This window comes from Physeter macrocephalus, chromosome 10 (genome assembly GCF_002837175.3).
Source record: "Physeter macrocephalus isolate SW-GA chromosome 10, ASM283717v5, whole genome shotgun sequence".
Taxonomy (NCBI): Eukaryota; Metazoa; Chordata; class Mammalia; order Artiodactyla; family Physeteridae; genus Physeter; species Physeter macrocephalus.
The window spans coordinates 16,101,180-16,116,314 of record NC_041223.1 but is presented as its reverse complement, the minus strand read 5'-3'; the positions used below and the strand labels follow the sequence as shown (position 1 = coordinate 16,116,314).

The 15,135-nt window shown below is 39.4% G+C and overlaps 1 protein-coding gene across 1 annotated transcript in view; it reads right to left on the bottom strand.

Annotated features, from left to right (window-relative positions):
- Window positions 1–15,135, bottom strand: part of LRP11 (LDL receptor related protein 11) — a 46,285-nt gene that overhangs the window by 7,764 nt on the left and 23,386 nt on the right. The window contains exons 4-5 of the mRNA XM_028494330.2: window positions 14,687–14,812; window positions 13,628–13,834 (exon numbers count right to left, since the gene is read on the bottom strand). Coding sequence (XP_028350131.2) covers window positions 13,628–13,834; window positions 14,687–14,812 — 333 coding nt within the window. The remainder of the gene's footprint in view (window positions 1–13,627; window positions 13,835–14,686; window positions 14,813–15,135) is intronic.

Genomic DNA, 15,135 nt, shown 5'->3' with positions numbered 1-15,135 from the left:
CAAGAGCCTCCTCCCTGGCCTTTCTGCTTTCAGACATTCCTACTGGAGTGTGTCTGCAAAGGCTGCTCATCTCACTCACTCATCATCAGCGCAGTTAGATCAGCCCATGTTTGCTTCTCTCGGCCAAGGCCACAGCAGGTTCACTGCATTCTCCTGTGCCTCTAAAAGACCATGCGTGCCAGCCTAAATATAGCCAATAATTTGGGCTTCCTTCGTAAACTCGAGCCCAACGAGGAGAGAGATGAGTCAAGCATAAGCAATTTCCTGTAGGCTAGAGAACCAGATGTATCTTTCAAATTGATTTCTACCCTGTCTACTTTACTGTAGTGGTGGAAACCCCACTCCCTCCCAAATAGGGAGGGGAGGAAAAAGAAGAGGAACATCCAGGGTGAGACTGTAAAAGAAGACAGTGACCATCGAGGAACCAAAGGGGGAAAAGACAGCCAGGTAACTGCTATTACTGTGGCTGGGCTTCTCTCAGTCCATGGAGGAAAGTGACTGTCACCTGAGGCTGTGGATACCTGTGTCCCAGTAAGATGGGGACAGGGAGTATTGAATCTAGAGGATAGGGCTGGTGTAGCACTGGGGCCATAGTAAAGTTAGGCTCTTGTCCACACGGCAAGGTGATTTCAACACCTTCAACTCGGATTTTGTGGACCAATGAAAATTCAAAATAATTTTGGGGGCCAATTTAGGGTTGTCAATTTTTAATTTTGCCAGGTAAAGATATTAAAAGAAATGACCATTTACTAAGGCTATCATCTTCACTTCATTGTAAAGTAAGGATATGTCTAAAAGCCCAAATCATGAAGGATCTAATACATAAAAAGGATAGTTTTTGGGCTTCCCTGGTGGCGCAGTGGTTGAGAGTCCGCCTGCTGATGCAGGGGACACGGGTTCGTGCCCCGGTCCGGGAAGATCCCACATGCCGCAGAGCGGCTGGGCTCGTGAGCCATGGCTGCTGAGCCTGCGCGTCCGGAGCCTGTGCTCCGCAACGGGAGAGGCCACAACAGTGAGAGGCCCGCGTACTGCAAAAAAAAAAATAAAAAATAAAAATAAAAAAGGATAGTTCTTTAAACTGAATAAATTTAGCCTTATAAAAAACTCACTACATTGTGCTTACTTTTCTCATTTTGTCATGGGTGGCTGAAAGCTTTATCATGGATGGTACTGTTCCTTCTCAACTAGCTTTGGGTACTGAAGTCGCTAAATTCTGTTATAATCCTTTTTGACTCAGCCTGTGCAAGATCCCTTGGTCAAATCTTCAAGGCTCTCCACATTGCCTTCTCTTCCCGACAAGCACTCATCAGTTTGGGCAGCTGGGGTGCCCTGCTTAAGCAATTTTCATTCCCAATTCCATGTGCTCACGCCATTAGTTGAAATCTTGGCTTTCCATTTAGATTCTTTCTACCCATACCTTGGAGCATGACTGAATGCTTACAACCATCACGAAGCCAGGGCTGACCTGTCCCCTAGGCACAACAGGCACAGAGCTCAGAGCCCATGGCACTTTTACTTTTAGGGGCCCACAAAAAGGTTTTAATTTCTTTTCTTTTTTTTTTTGGCCACGATGTGAGGCTTGCAGGATCTTAGTTCCCTGACCTGGTATTGAACCCAGGCCACGGCAGTGAAAGCACCGAGTCCTAACCATTGGACTGCCAGGGAATTCCCTTCAATTTCTTTTAAAATCACAAAACCCAGGAAAGTTCCCTGGTAGTCCAGTGGTTAGGACTCTGCACTTTCACCGCCAAGGGCAGTGCGGCCAAAAAAAAAAAAAAAAAAAAAAAGAAAATCACAAAAAACAGGAATATAATAATAATAAATATATAATAGTGAATCCAGCCCGTGTCATATTCATCTCTATACCAACACAGTAATTTTACACACACACACACATACATATACGTATATGTGTGTGTGTGTGTGTATATGTGTATATATATATATATATATACATATACTTTTTTTTTTTTTTTAAAGGAGGAAGGGGTCCATGAAGTGCCTAGGGCCCAGAAAGTCATAGTACAGCTCAACAAGTAGCCAACCCAACTACTCCAGTGCTCATGGATCTCTTTCTTCTGTGTTTCTAATGCCCTAACAGAAAGTCCATACAAGCAGGGCTCAATGGTGCTGTAGCTGCTTCCTGGCTCTGTAGCTAAGAGAGAAGGTCCTCGAGCACGCAGCAAGGCTTGCTGCACAAGCCATCCTCCCGCTGGGGCTGGTATTAGACTGTTAAGTTAAACCCTGGCTTCATCATTTACTAGCTGTGTGACCTTGTCTGAGGTCTTAAACCCTCTGTGCCTCACTGTCTTCATCTAAAAATGTGGATAACGATCTGAACACATCATGAGGTTGCTGTAACGACCACAGGGGTGCACAGTGACAGGCACTCAGTGAGTACTGTCACCAGTAATAAATTTGAAAGTGGAAAGATCACATGGCTGAGAACTCATGTCTAATTTTTTAAAAATAATGAGCCAGAAATAAAAACACCAAAATTTACCAGTCTCCAATTCTTTTCAGAAGATTAACTGGCTTGTCTTTCATCCAATGGAAAAATATAAAATACAATCATACCCTGAATATATTATGGGTTCAGTTCCAGACTACTGCAATAAACTGAGTCACATGAATTTTTTGGTTTCCTAGTGCATATAAAAGTTGTTTTTACACTATACTGTAGTCTATTAAGTGTACGAAAGCACATGTCTAAAAAATCAATGTACATACCTTAATAAAAAATACTTTATTGCTAAAAAATGCTAATCATCACCTGAGCCTTCAGTGAGTCGAAATCTTTTTGCGATAGTAACATCAAGATCACTGGCCGTACATACAGATGGCCAAGAGGCACATGAAAAGATGCTCAACATTGTTAATTATTAGAGAAATGCAAATCAAAACAACAATGAGGTACCAACTCACACCAGTCCGAATAGCCAACAAATAACAAATGCTGGAGAGGGTGTGAAAAAAAGGGAACCCTCCTACACTGTTGGTGGGAATGTAAGTTGGTACAGCCACTATGGAAAACACTCTGGAGGTTCCTCAGAAAACTAAAAATAGAATTACCATATGATCCAGCAATCCCACTCCTGGGCATATATCCGGACAAAACTACAATTCAGAAAGATACATGCACCCCTATGTTCATAGCAGCACTATACACAGTAGCCAATACATGGAAGCAACCTATATGTCCATCGACAGGTGAATGGATAAAGAAGATGTAGTACATATACGCAATGGAATACTACTCAGCCATAAAAAAGAACAAAATAATGCCACTTGCAGCAACACAGATGCAACTAGATATTATCACACTAAGTGAAGTAAGTCAGAAAGAGAAAGACAAATACCATATGATATTAGTTATATGAAGAATCCAGAATATGACACAAATGAACCTGTCTATGAAACAGAAACAGAATCACGGACATAGAGAACAGACTGGTGGTTGCCGAGGGGGAGGGGTTGGGGGAGGGATGGAGTGGGAGGTTGGGGTGAGCACATGTAAGCTCTTATATATATTGGTAGAATGGATAAACAACAAGGTCCTACTGTACAGCACAGAGAACAATATTCAATATCCTATGATAAACCATAATGGAAAAGAATATTAAAAAAAAAGAATGCATATATATGCATAACTGAGTCACTTTGCTGTATAGCAGAAGTTAACACAACACTGTAAATCAACTGTACTTCAACTAAAAAAAAAGATCACTGGTCACAGATCACCATAAATATAATAATAATGACAAAAAAAGTTTGAAATATTGCAAGAGTTACCAGAACGTGACACAGAGACGCGAAGTAAGCAAATGCTGTTGGAAAAATGGCACCATATATATATATATATATATACATATACTTTTTTTTTTTTTTTAAAGGAGGAAGGGGTCCATGAAGTGCCTAGGGCCCAGAAAGTCATAGTACAGCTCAACAAGTAGCCAACCCAACTACTCCAGTGCTCATGGATCTCTTTCTTCTGTGTTTCTAATGCCCTAACAGAAAGTCCATACAAGCAGGGCTCAATGGTGCTGTAGCTGCTTCCTGGCTCTGTAGCTAAGAGAGAAGGTCCTCGAGCACGCAGCAAGGCTTGCTGCACAAGCCATCCTCCCGCTGGGGCTGGTATTAGACTGTTAAGTTAAACCCTGGCTTCATCATTTACTAGCTGTGTGACCTTGTCTGAGGTCTTAAACCCTCTGTGCCTCACTGTCTTCATCTAAAAATGTGGATAACGATCTGAACACATCATGAGGTTGCTGTAACGACCACAGGGGTGCACAGTGACAGGCACTCAGTGAGTACTGTCACCAGTAATAAATTTGAAAGTGGAAAGATCACATGGCTGAGAACTCATGTCTAATTTTTTAAAAATAATGAGCCAGAAATAAAAACACCAAAATTTACCAGTCTCCAATTCTTTTCAGAAGATTAACTGGCTTGTCTTTCATCCAATGGAAAAATATAAAATACAATCATACCCTGAATATATTATGGGTTCAGTTCCAGACTACTGCAATAAACTGAGTCACATGAATTTTTTGGTTTCCTAGTGCATATAAAAGTTGTTTTTACACTATACTGTAGTCTATTAAGTGTACGAAAGCACATGTCTAAAAAATCAATGTACATACCTTAATAAAAAATACTTTATTGCTAAAAAATGCTAATCATCACCTGAGCCTTCAGTGAGTCGAAATCTTTTTGCGATAGTAACATCAAGATCACTGGCCGTACATACAGATGGCCAAGAGGCACATGAAAAGATGCTCAACATTGTTAATTATTAGAGAAATGCAAATCAAAACAACAATGAGGTACCAACTCACACCAGTCCGAATAGCCAACAAATAACAAATGCTGGAGAGGGTGTGAAAAAAAGGGAACCCTCCTACACTGTTGGTGGGAATGTAAGTTGGTACAGCCACTATGGAAAACACTCTGGAGGTTCCTCAGAAAACTAAAAATAGAATTACCATATGATCCAGCAATCCCACTCCTGGGCATATATCCGGACAAAACTACAATTCAGAAAGATACATGCACCCCTATGTTCATAGCAGCACTATACACAGTAGCCAATACATGGAAGCAACCTATATGTCCATCGACAGGTGAATGGATAAAGAAGATGTAGTACATATACGCAATGGAATACTACTCAGCCATAAAAAAGAACAAAATAATGCCACTTGCAGCAACACAGATGCAACTAGATATTATCACACTAAGTGAAGTAAGTCAGAAAGAGAAAGACAAATACCATATGATATTAGTTATATGAAGAATCCAGAATATGACACAAATGAACCTGTCTATGAAACAGAAACAGAATCACGGACATAGAGAACAGACTGGTGGTTGCCGAGGGGGAGGGGTTGGGGGAGGGATGGAGTGGGAGGTTGGGGTGAGCACATGTAAGCTCTTATATATATTGGTAGAATGGATAAACAACAAGGTCCTACTGTACAGCACAGAGAACAATATTCAATATCCTATGATAAACCATAATGGAAAAGAATATTAAAAAAAAAGAATGCATATATATGCATAACTGAGTCACTTTGCTGTATAGCAGAAGTTAACACAACACTGTAAATCAACTGTACTTCAACTAAAAAAAAAGATCACTGGTCACAGATCACCATAAATATAATAATAATGACAAAAAAAGTTTGAAATATTGCAAGAGTTACCAGAACGTGACACAGAGACGCGAAGTAAGCAAATGCTGTTGGAAAAATGGCACCAATAGACTTACTCAACGCAAAGTTGCCATGAACCATCAATTTGTACAAAATGCTGTATCTGCAAAGTGCAACAAAACGAGGTATGCCTATAACTGCCTTCACAATTTCCCCCCTCTGTCTCTTTCCAATGAAGATGAGAGATCATTCATCTTAATTCTGGAGAGGAACTCAGGACTGGGACCACCCCTACACTGTTTCTATTTTTGATTTGAATTAACGGTCTTATAGGCTTGTAGCTCTCTTGCCACTGGACTTGAATGTTCTAGCAAAAATTCATATAGCGCTAGCAATTACTGAGAGACATAAATTATATTTACACATAATATCTCATGCAATCCTTGTAGCAACACTGTGAGAAGATATTATCCTCTTACAGGTAAGGAAATGAAGTTCAGTAACGTTAATTACCTGGTTGCTAGTAATCAGTGGTACTGGAATTAGAATCCAGGACTGATCCAAAGCAGAAGCTTTTCCACTGAACCCTACTGCTCTCAAAGTCACAGCTCTGAGAACTTATAGTCGATACCACATTTATTTACTCATACCTTAGCAAATTAATACTAAAATCTAGGCAAAATCACAAATTTACGTTTCCTTAGGAAGGTCTGGGACAAGGCTCTACTAGGGATGCAGTAGAGAAATAGGTTAATTGTTCTTGGAAAGGAGACCTTGCCTTGGAGATGGGTTCATTTAAAAAACTATACAAGTTCATTTTGAATCTTCAGTTGTCACATTTGAGAAGTATTTTCTTAAATGCCTTCATTCCCTGGGAAGAGAAAGCCAGTGATACAGGATCTGGGAGAGATCGGGTATTAGGGAGAGGGCAGTGCACACAGGAGACTTCAGAAGACACACCATCATGGACTCTAGAATTTCCTAGGGGACTTGCCCTGCCCTCTTGGTATTTGAGATGTGACTTTCTGTTTTCTACATTTTTGAAGGAACTGACCATAATTTCCCAGACTGCCTGATTCACTCTTCCTGACATCAGCATATGGAATGGCACAGAAAAATGCCTCACCTCCACACATCCTATCATAGGCTCTGACCAACGCAGCAGTCAGAACAAAACAAGAAAATTCCATCATTTACTTATGCAAATAATGCATTTTGGTAATGATCCTTTTAGAAGGGTTAAGAAATTATTTTTCCCCTCTTCTGAATGATCTATTGTGTTATGTTTATCATGCATAGCTATGCATTCACAGAGAGAGTTGGAAGCTGGATGAAAGTTATTTAAATTTCATTTTCAGTCACCATAGAACAGGCAGGCATGTTCCAGAGGGAAGTTGGAAAACCAGCAGGGGAAGTGGCTACCATATGGGCCTGCCTTCCAGAATGTTCTATAGCTTCCTGTGACTCTGCCAACTAACACAGACCACAGAATTGTCCTTTCTCACTATTCAATGGTAGACCACACTGCATGTGTGCAAAACAGGTAAGAGGAAGCTCTCTTCAGGAAATGCTCTGGATTGTCCTAGGACGAGATCCCAGCTAACCAGTGACAGTTGGTCTGCTCATACTGGAAATGTTATTTAGGCCTCATTATAGTCATAAAACTCACTGGCATTCTCTTTGCTCGTTTTCATATTATTTGTACTAGGCAGCCTAGAAAAAGCCTCTACAGCTTGTCAAAGATTAATTTAAAGGAGTTCCAAGTTCATTCTTGGAGGTAGGCTAAGAAAACTATCAGTGTTTACGAACGTATTTGTATTTGGCTGGAGGGTAATATTTTAATCCTAGCAGAATGCTGGAGGTAGTCAACTAACTTCTAGATAAAATAAACCGTGTCATTTTGTTTAAAACCGAGTGGTTCCTCGGGACTGACCCAAGTGGGTCAGATGTCACAAAATAGAATTTACTGTATAAACCACCTGTAGATTTCAAATAATAAAATTATGTAGTCCCACTACAGTGACCAAAGCTTTTAGACTGATACCTCGTAGAAGGTAGGAGGTGCCTTTTCCAAGACCAACGTTTCTCTCAGTGCCCAGAATACTTGGGTATGCTTAAAGGCATCTGCTGATTATAGCTCATTAGATGACATTGTCCAAAGAAGTGAGTAGGTCAACGAAAGAGGACGACTCCCTTCAAAATAAGCTTGTGGAAATAACCATCTGATTATCTTCCTTTGTGATAAGTACACTTCCTTTAATTGGATTTCCATTCATTTGAGAATCCAGTTGATTCCTGCCACTGTGTTGGAACATAATAGACTATTCAGCTGTGCTGCTTAACTTAATAGGCTTCAACACATTCAAACCACCTTCCCAGAAGTGCTGCTATATAGTTTCAAAATGGTTTCTCAATTAGAATAAAGATAGTTCAACGGAATGAAAATATGAAATACGGGGCATGTGATAAAATCCCTTTAAATATCCTTTGTGAGAATGTCCTCTCTGAATAAAATACTTTCCATAGTAACGCAAAGGTAGAAGTTGCTCGCTCATTACCTCCAGAGATAAGCCAAACAGCGAGGCTTTGGCATATTTAGCATGGGAATCCGAGAAAGTGCAGGCAGAAACCCTCACCTCCATACAGAAGGTTGTCCCTTCTACTAAGTCCATGCCTTAATCTGCCTTAATCTGGAGCCTTAAAGAATTTGGCTAACCTGCTGGGCTGAACATGAATTCTCATTTCGAAAACAAAAACAAACAAACAAACAAAAAAGCTGATTCAGTGTGTGTGTGGATACACCGCCACTTTTCTAGCACTCTGCAGAGCTGGAAACCAGTTCGGCTGGGTCAGATACAAGGGGACAGACAGCCTCGTGAATGGATGACTTGGGCCACGCAGGCAATAGGCCCTACAACTGCAACCATCTTCAACAGCACAGCCACTGTGCTATTGCATCCCAGAAGCGCAAGCCCACTGCGACACTGTGATCTGCTCTGAGGATTCTAAGAGGGCGGAGTGTGTGTTCACTGGTGGAACTGAATATTCGCACACACCCTTAACTTCATCCTTAGTAACATGCTTGGGATAAATTCCGAAGGGCAGGATAATTGGGTCAAGGCATACATACAAAGCTTCAGAAACTGCCCTCTGGAAGACTATACTAATTTGAATCCCACAAAAAGTATGTGAGACTTGTTTCTCTGTACTCTTTTTTTTAAAGATTTTTTTTTAAAGGTCAATTCTTATTTATTTATTTATGGCTGCGCTGGGTCTTCGTTGCTGTGCGTGGGCCTTCTCTAGTTGCGGTGAGCAGGGTCCACTCTTCGCTGCAGTGGGCGGGTCTCTCATTGCGGTGGCTTCTCTTGTTGCACAGCACGGGCTCTAGGCGTGCGGGCCTCAGTAGTTGTGGCACATGGGCCCAGTTGCTCCACAGCGTGTGGGATCCTCCTGGACCAGGTCTCGAACCCGTGTCCCCTGCATTGGCAGGCGGATTCTTAACCACTGCACCAGCAGGGAAGTCCCGTACTCTTTCTTTTCTTTTTTTTTTTTTTTTTTTTTTAATATTTATTGGCTGCATCCGGTCTTAGTTGCACACGTGGGATCTTTTATTGCAGCGCATGGGCTCTTCATTGCAGTGCGCAGGCTTCTCTCTAGTTGTGGCTCGCGGGCTCAGCGGCCCCGTAGCATGTGGGATCTTAGTTCTCTGACCAGGGATCGAACCGGCATCCCCTGCATTGCAAGATGGATTCTTAACCACTGGACCACCAGTATCTCCCTCTCCGTACTCTTATAAGCATTATTATTATGTTTTCACCTTTGCCAATGTGATACATGAAAAACTGCATCTCATTACTTTCTGTACACATTATTAGTATTAATCTTAGTATCTCTTTAGCGTCTCTTCAATGAGTCAAGTGTTGTTTATCCTCACAAGTCTGCGGGGGAAGGAGGCAGCAGAAAAATTAACTTGTTCATATTTACTGTACTAGCTGATGATCCTTGTAAAACTCAGGCATAGGTCACAAACAATAATGCATTTTTAAGTCTACTATGTTATGCTGAATATAACATAATTTCAAATCACATGAAATTGGAGGCTGGGGATTCCAGTCTGGTGGTCTCAGGGATAACAGAAGAGGAGGGAGAAGGGGATGCTGTCCAAACAGAAACCACGTGTTGTGGGAGCCCTTTCTAACATTTCCAAGGTTCTATTCTTTCCTTCCCACTTTCTTTACCCTGGACTTTTGACTTTTTTTTTTTTTTTTTTTTTAATATTTTAGCTGTGCCGCGCAGCATGCGGGATCTTAGTTCCCCGACCAGGGATCAAACCCGTGCCCCCTGCAGTGGAAGAGCAGAGTCCTAATCACTGGACCACCAGGGAATTCCTACCCTGGACTTTCAAAATTTGTGGTTTTGATGGACATTTAATAACATATGAAAATACTCATAAGTGAGAAAAATAAAAGTTTTGTAAAAATAATATCCTAATTTTGTTAAAAGTGAATAAATGTATGTGTGTATGTATATAAGTAAAAGTAACCGGAAGAAAATGCAACAAAATGTTAATGGTGAGTCTTGCTAGATGATTTAAATCGTCTTCTTTATAGTTTTCTATATTTTCCAAATTTTCTACAGTAAATACATATTACTTTAGTGATTAGAAAAATAATACATAGTATAAATAATAACTGGATATTAATTTCTCTGCATCTGTGAAACTCCATTCTTTACATCTTCATAGCCCAAGTCAAAGGCTTATTATCAAAAAGAACAAAAATAGAGATGCAGGGACTTCCCTGGCGGTCCAGTGGTTAGGACTTCGCACTTCCACTGCAGGGGGCACGGGTTTGATTCCTGGTCAGGGAACTAAGATCCCGCATGCTGCTGCACCATGCGGCGAGGCCAAAAAATTAAAAAAAAAAAAAAAATAGAGATACAAAAATATTTCAAATTGGGTGTCAACTATCATTAACCGGTGGTGGCAGCCTGGAGCATTATTTGCAAAAGGGTTCTGAGGCTGAGTCCTCAACCCCCAGGAGATAAAGCTGGGATCACAGAGCAATATCTAGCATGGACAAAGGCTGATGGAGGCCTGCGTGAGCATCAGGCTTTTCATATTCCCCAAAACAGACACCAGGCTAGAAGGGCCTTAGGGGTCATCTGGTTGAAGCTCTTATTAACTGATGAGGAAACTGAGGTCCAGAGACATGAAGCAACTACTCAGGGTTCTAAAGGCAGAGCCATGACTAGAACCTAACGAAGGAGACTGGCCTTTGGTCTCCACTCTGCCTTCAGCTAATTCATTCAAGTTCAGGTGTGCCTCTCGTACACAGTGACGGAGCAAGAGTGTTCGCCCATTGTGGCCTCCGAGAACTCAGTTCTCTCTGTCAACTTCATTCCTGCTGCCCAAAACACCTGGTCTCCCCTTACTCTGTTTCTTAGGTGACTGTCTTCTCCATACAAACATTCCATATGGAGAAAATGGATTCAAACAAATCCCGAGGTTTGGAAGGAGTGGCAAAATTCTCCCACTAGGTGGCAGTACCAGCAAGGAATAAACAAAAGCAGGCATCCGAAGGGCGCTTAACCTAAACTGTCTACAAGAAAAGCCTTCTGTAGGGTATTTTGTAGACATATTTGTATCGAAGCACTTTAAAACCTACCAAGTCCGGGGGTGTGGTGGTGGTGGTGTGATGAATTGGGCGATTGGGATTGACATGTATGCACTGATGTGTATAAAACTGATGACTAATAAGAACCTGCTGTATAAAAAAATAAATAAAATTATTCAAGTCATCCAATGATGGAATGACCCAGTTGACTGTATGACTGATTTGACCAATAACAGAGTGATGTGAGTAACAAAGAGATCTGTAAATCATTTTATTTATAGGAAATTTTAAATTCTAAGAAGTATTCTGAAGACTGATCATGAAGTTATCTTGCTTACTTGGTGAATTTAGATCTATTTTTAACAAATCACAAAACTGTATAGTGATAGTACACATTCTGAGGGCTTTAAAAAGATCTTTCTTATGTGATTATTTAGGTGATTTTTCCCTTTACTTATTGAATGTTTGTATGTGCATCTGTATGTTGTATGTGCATCTGTGTGTTGTATGTGCATCTGTGTGTTGTATGTGCATCTGTATGTTGTATGTGCATCTGTATTTGAGCATGCACATGTGTTGGGAAATATAAGTAAGAATTTAATACATTTATTTTACAGGAAGCTTAGAAGAGACAGAGGATCTCAAGTTTTAGATTTCTAACATAAATACATTTTATAGATAATATATTGTTTCGGGGAGTAGAACAGATATTCTTCTTTGGTGATTACTTATTGATTTTCTTTTGTCTATAACAATTTAAAGTACTTTATTGCTTACATTTAAATAAATGCTAAATCAATAGTAAGTTATACAACCATATAGTGGATATATGTATAGAGACATTATCCAGAATACGTGCCCTGGTCAGAATGGAGACTTGTAGAAATACTCACTTTAGATGACTCTTATAAGAGCAGAAATGTGAAGAAATAAAATTATCTTACATTTCATCCTCAATGCTCAATTTTTACCAGTCATTTTTGTGATCTAACTTTTAAATAGGACAACCTAAGGCAATTGTATTTTTTTCAAATTTTATAATGGATAACATTCATGGTCAAACTTTGAGATAGAGAATTAATAATGTTAATTATGAGTCCTGACTCTGCTATTGACCTGCTTCTTTTTGAAAATTATTTGACCTTTCTAACTTTCAAAATTCAAAATAGAAATATGTCTGTTTTTGACCACATCATGATATGTAATTTAAATCAAACAGGACAAAATGCCTTGAGAACATAATATATATAGCAACAAAAATGTCTACTACTTAAGCGTTTTTAGAGTATCTTTCCTGATTTGGACAGAAACAGAATAGTTCCTAAAGAACAGAAATATGAGACCATATTTGATGGCTTTTCTTCCTTTTTATGTTTATGTGCATTTCATCTCTTTGAAAATCCCAGTGACTCTGATCCTTATTTTTCTCAGTAACTTTTATGCACAATAAAGGATGCTCTTTGTAAAGTGTGGAAAAAAAATAAAAAATAAAAAAAATAAAATCTACGAAGTAGATAAACAAAAGATTGGAAGGAAATATACCAAAATATTAAAAGTTGTTATCAATAAAGGGGTGGTATTTTAAGTCATTTCCTTTTTTATTATTTGCAACTTCTGTATCTTCTATAATGAACAAAAAAGTTTCATAAAGTAGTTATTGAAATAGTGACAGATTATTTCAGTAAAATGTATGCAGAGTTTGAGTACTGAAAGACATTCACAAAAGCATACAGAAATGTGATAATCTATATTCTGTCTCCTATGTCATACAATCATGCAAATATAAATGTGTAAAAAATTTTTAAACAATAGAATCCTGGAATGCTTTAGGAGTATGCATGTATTTTAAAATATTATTAGCCATATTTTTAAAAAAGCAAAAGATGATAGATTTAGTTAAATTGGAGGCATAATACTGAGGTATTAGCACATGCAACCATTTCAACATAATACAATATTTTCTTCACATTCACTTGTTTGGTGTGAAGAGGATTTACATAAATAGGTAGGGGTTATGCTGCTTCGCCTCAAAATAACCTAAAATTTCACATTTAGGGCGTTAGTTTCCTTAACATAGGTGTTGAAACTTTTAAACTCTAACTTATTTACAAATAAATGTATTGATACCTCTGGAGTATGTATATATGTACATATGTATGAACGTATTTGGTAGGTGTTCCTTACTATAAATAATCAGAGAAAATGTCAAGTTTTTTTTTCTTTTTGGCCAAATTCTTCATTTTAACTCCATCCTTTCTTTTAAGATATTTCCTTAACACTCTTCAAATTGAACCTTATTTTGAGCCAAGTGTCATTATAGAAAGTGAGACTCTGTGAAAATCTGCCTCAAGTCCTTACCTGCCATCCCAGGATCAATGAGACTCTCTGGGCCCCAAAAGGCAGAATGATTCCTCTTCTCCGCGGTTGATGACGCAGGTGGCTGTTTCGGGGCGGTGGCTTTCTGCGACTTTTCCCGCAAGGAGGCCCTGTCTGCACCTTTGCTTGGCCCAGTGGGTCTAGGCTGTGCCATAGCCGTGTGGGTCACCATCTTGCGGTCAAGGCTCACTGAGGGTGAAAGAGCTACTATCAGTTGTTGGGTTTCTTTTCTGAACTTTAGCTAAAACCACTAAATTTGCAGTAGATTTAAAGTCATGGACATTTGGGAATGATAACCTATTCATCTAAGATATATCAGAGCCCCATAAAAAATTATCTGTTCTTGTTTTCAAATGAGTAATCACTTCTCTTCTAATAATTAGCTTTCTGAAAGTTCACATAAAGAAAGAGACAAAGATACAACTTAAACCTAAGGTTTTGAGATTCGTCATCCTTGCTCAAACCAGTACTTCATTAAACTTTCCACAGCTCTTCTTCCTTTCTTGCGGTGAGCGTTTATATACGCGGCATTATAAGACTGATTTACAGCTCTGACTAACCACACCCTCATGTCATAAATTTTCTAAAAAATCTATCAAAAGAAAACTTTAGCTCATTTCAGTTTTGTTTTGTTTTTTTTGGTTTTGTTTTGTTTTGGCCGTGCAGCATGTGGGATCTTAGCTCCCTAACCAGGGTTTGAACCCACACCCCCTGCATGGGAAGCACGGCATCCTAACCACTGGACCATCAGGGGAGTCCCTCATTTCAGTTTTTAAAAAAGCATATGCTAAACAGCATTTTTAGGATGGGGAAGAATCTTTTCGAAAACTGAAAACAATCTCTTAAAAACGTAAGTAATATCAAAATTTGACATTTGTAACTCGCATTAAAGACATAGTAAATGCTCATTTAATTTAAGGCATAGCTCATTCACATGAAGTTATATCTGAAACAAGGCAGAAAAAGAGCACTACTGAGTTTGCATTTATTGTGACAATACAGACATCCCTTCTACCCCCAAATGTGATGCAGTCAACTCACGATTTTGACAGAAAGCTTCATCAGACGCATCAGGACACTGCTCCACTCCATCGCAAGCCAGCGTGATGTCAATGCAACAGCCGTCATCACAAAAGAAGTGGTAGCGCGAGCAAACATTCGAGCATCCTGTTCATAAACAAGTCTCAAGTCACAGGAGTGCAGGAAAGAGAGACTTCCACCGTGTCAAGATTAACAGAGACTATACATATAATGAAAGGCATTTGGATAAAGAGATGCAGATAATGAGGGAACACCTAACAGTCTGTGCTGGACCAATAGGTTCTGGGAAGGTTAGGGGATTTCTTCTTGACCTTCCTGACTTAATTCTTAGGAATGACCATGGGCTCTTCGTCTTTTTTTTCTTTTTCCAGCTTATTTATTTATTTATTATTATTATTTTTAAACATCTTTATTGGAGTATAATTGCTTTACAATGGTGTGTTAGTTTC